This window comes from Trichechus manatus, unplaced genomic scaffold, assembly GCF_000243295.1.
Source record: "Trichechus manatus latirostris isolate Lorelei unplaced genomic scaffold, TriManLat1.0 scaffold00116, whole genome shotgun sequence".
Lineage (NCBI taxonomy): Eukaryota > Metazoa > Chordata > Mammalia > Sirenia > Trichechidae > Trichechus > Trichechus manatus.
Genome location: NW_004444052.1, coordinates 1,945,057 through 1,948,619, shown reverse-complemented (window position 1 = coordinate 1,948,619; position 3,563 = coordinate 1,945,057). Strand labels below are relative to the sequence as shown.

Genomic DNA, 3,563 nt, shown 5'->3' with positions numbered 1-3,563 from the left:
ACGGCCCTGGCCTCTCGAGATAAGGCACACACCTCAGGCACAGCTTCCTGTGTCCTGACTTACAGTTTTAGCATGAACGTTTCTTTTCACACCTGTCTTACACTGAGGATTATAGTAAGAAAAGGAAAAACAAAACCCATTTTTTACGGTGTACTGAACAATAATAGAAGTCACCATCTCCGAAGGAATCAAAATGAGAGAGATGATTCTGGTTACCAGCCTAAGTAGCCTACTGTCAGATGTGTGGGGCAGCAGCGTCAGAAGCTACATCTGTGTCAGAGCCTCGCAACAGAGACCCAGAGAGGTAGCAGCTGGACATCTCCCAGGACTAGGCACTCCCTGGCGTGGGGAGGCTGATGGATGGCTACTGGGGAGTCTTCTCCAGAGGTGTGGGTCTTCTGGCTTGTTCAGTAACACCGGTGCTTCAACCCAGGTGCTTCGTTTCCTTGAAGGCGTCTGGAAAATGTTCCTTTTGCCTTTCAATGGCGTGGTGAAGCAGCTCTTCCCTTTGTTCAGATTTTACATTCATCAAGAAATTGTCTTTCTACTAAATTCTGAGGACTGGGGGTATCTTAGATATTCTAACCAGGATAAGGCCCCCACTGTAAACAGCTGGCATTCTGGTTTTTATGCCAGTGTCTCTCAAGTTTGGTTTGTGTGAACCAGTCTGCAGGAGCCTTACCAACTTCCTTTTCTGGGTGGGTTCACCAGATTCCCAATCCCCCCGCAACTTCCCTTCCACTGACCCCACGAGAGGCCTCAGCTTTAGACTTGCCCACAGCGATCTCTCTCTTTTCCATTCAACAGTGACCAATTTAAATAAAAGGCCTAACACCAAAATCAGGCAAATATGTTTAATTTTTTAAAATAACTGATGGCAAAATAAAATATTTACATCACATCATACTGTGTAAACATGTAAGGTCTCTGTACAAAGAAATATACATGCAAAATAATGTAAAAATTTAACTGAAATAATAAAGGAAACAATGCACGAATAGAAGTTATGAGGTTACGAATACACATCCAGTTTTGAATCCAATGTCTTTGAAAAAGTTTCTGTACAATTTTACAAGAAGAAACGAACAAACAAAAACCCAATGAAAGAATAAATAAAACACATTGGAAGCTGCAAAGCTTAACTACGCCAGTTTATGGCTCAAGACCCAGATGTCTGGGTGGCTCGGGGAGCAGGCTGGTCTCTTTCTTTAGTGTCATTTCATACAGCAAAGGTAAAAAGACATCCAGAAAAATGCAGACGTGTCCAGAAACCAGCCTCCTTTGTTTACAGGCCTCTCCCCAGGCCGACGTTAGTTCTGCCACAGTGACGAAGGCTTGGACACCGGCCTTGTGACGGCCAGTGTTGAATTGGCTTAACTGGCTCAAAATCCAGCCAATTTTTCTACAGAAAGTTGAACGTCAAAAAGTCTAAAAAGTAGTAAATGTCCAGACTGCTTTTGGGGAAAAAAAAAAAAAAAATACTTTGGCATTCTGAATAATAGCATAATAAATTTTTAAAACATTACCCTATTATCCAGTTTTAGAGTCAGAGTATGAAATCACTTTTTTTACAATCCTCAAAACCGACAAATTTCACGAAGAGTTCACTCTCCTGGAACCGATGGCACTGGGCTACAACCCCCACCCTGCCCACCCCCAACACGCACAGAACCATAAAGCTCACCGTACGAAGTATGTGCTTTTTCTATGTATTTATTACAGGTACAACAGAGGTCTTCATAAATAGTTGCATAAAATGTTAAAGCCACAACATTGCACATGATATGAAATAAAACCAAAAAAGAAAAAAAAACCAAAGAAACCCCAATGAGTGCATTTACAGTATTTTCATCCGACTGTATACTGCTCAACAATCTGATTGACGGCTTGGGGACAGGGGCAGGGGAGGGGCAGGGGTCCCAACCAGATGTTCTCGCTTGATGGTCAGGGCCCTCTGGTCCCCAGAAAGTGGATGAGTGTGGGAGGGAAGGCAGTGGGGAAGGACAGACTGAAGGCAGGGACAGTCTTATTATATACAAGTAAGGCCTACATTTCATCAGAGCAAAACAACTCGTTCTAGTTTTATGCAAAAGTCTGAGGTTGAACGCACGGTCGGGCGTCCCGGGGAGATGCCGGCAGACGAGCCGGCTGGAAAAGCTCACAGCCAGGTGGACACTGGGCTGGAGAAGAGGCCGTGGGCAGGGCCGCCGTGCAGGCAATCCGCCCCGGAGACGTACAGTATCTTTGTTTTGTTCGTTAACACCAGTGGTTGAACATAGGCTTTTTTTTTTTTTTTTGAGTAAATCTTGAAAATGTGTAATTTGCAAAATTCTATCCCTGTTCATTTAAAAAAGTTATCTGTTGTATTTTTTGCAGAAACCTGAATAAAAGACTGTGACACAGCGGTGCTCCCTCTGCCGTCCGCAGAGTGCAGCGAAGGTCCTCCACCCCAGCGCAGCTTTAGCTCTGAGTCCCAAGCTCACTTGGGAGGCAACGTCACACGATGAACACACCGGCAGCTGATTGCTTACGTTTGGTTGTTTTTCTCCTCTTCGAAATTCAAATTAACAGCTGATTGGCAGGTGAAAGAGAATGAGAAAGGACTTCAAGACAGGTCAAACTCTAGGCAGGAGCCTGCTCTGGAGGAAGTTTTTAATGCTACGGATAGGTCCAACATCGTTCTGGTGTTTGCGCCGCTCAATGAAGGAGCTTAGTCTGGACGTGTCCAGGGTGGCCGCGCTCTTGCTGTGGCCTGCCTGCAGCCAGTGCTCCTGGAGGGACAGTGCAGCCGAGGGCCGCGTGGCCGGGTCCTCCTGCAGGAGGAAGCACACGAAGTCCTTGGCCTTCTGGCTCACCCCTTTAAAGTAGTCATCTGGGAAGCTAAAGTCTAGGCGGCAAATGTTCAGGCAGGTCTCCTCCACGCTGTCATCCAGGAAGGGGGACACGCCGCTGAGAAGCACATAGGTGAGCACTCCAACACTCCACGTGTCCGCAGTCAGGGAGACGGGGTTGCCCAGGATGATCTCGGGGGCTGAGAACTCGGGGTTCCCCAGCAGCGGGTGGATGTAGTAGGTCGTGTTGAGTTGGACAGCATCTCCAAAGTCCGCCAGCTTGATGGTTGGCTTGGCTGAGCTCTGATCCACGAGGATGTTTTCAGGCTAGAAAACAGGAGGAGCAGATGGTCACTGCAAACTACCCCAAACTTAAGCTTACCCGTGACGGTCACAGGAGCCGCTTCAGAGTTGGAAGGAACCTGTGAAGTCAACTAGAACAGACTGTTTATGCACGTGCAAAACGGTGAAATCCTTAGAAAAAAGAACCAAGGTGGAGGAATCGCTGCCTCAATTCAGCACGGATTCGCTCTGGCTGGAAACGTAAAGTTGCCTGATTATACATGGCTGCCTATAAAGCTGGGTGTTCACGTCTCCTCATTATACTCGGTTAGTCAGAAAGCTGGGTGTTCACGTCTCCTCACTACACTGGGCTGGTCAGAAAGCTGGGTGTTCACGTCTCCTCACTAGACCGGGCTGGTCAGAAAGCTGGGTGTTCACGTCTCCTCACTA

The 3,563-nt window shown here is 47.0% G+C and overlaps 1 protein-coding gene across 1 annotated transcript in view; it reads right to left on the bottom strand.

The window, feature by feature from the left end:
* Window positions 1–794: 794 nt before the first annotated feature.
* The window catches only part of TRIO (trio Rho guanine nucleotide exchange factor), a 285,006-nt gene continuing 282,237 nt past the window's right edge, over window positions 795–3,563 (bottom strand). The window contains exon 55 of the mRNA XM_023738420.1: window positions 795–3,158. Coding sequence (XP_023594188.1) covers window positions 2,616–3,158 — 543 coding nt within the window. The 3' untranslated portion in view covers window positions 795–2,615. The remainder of the gene's footprint in view (window positions 3,159–3,563) is intronic.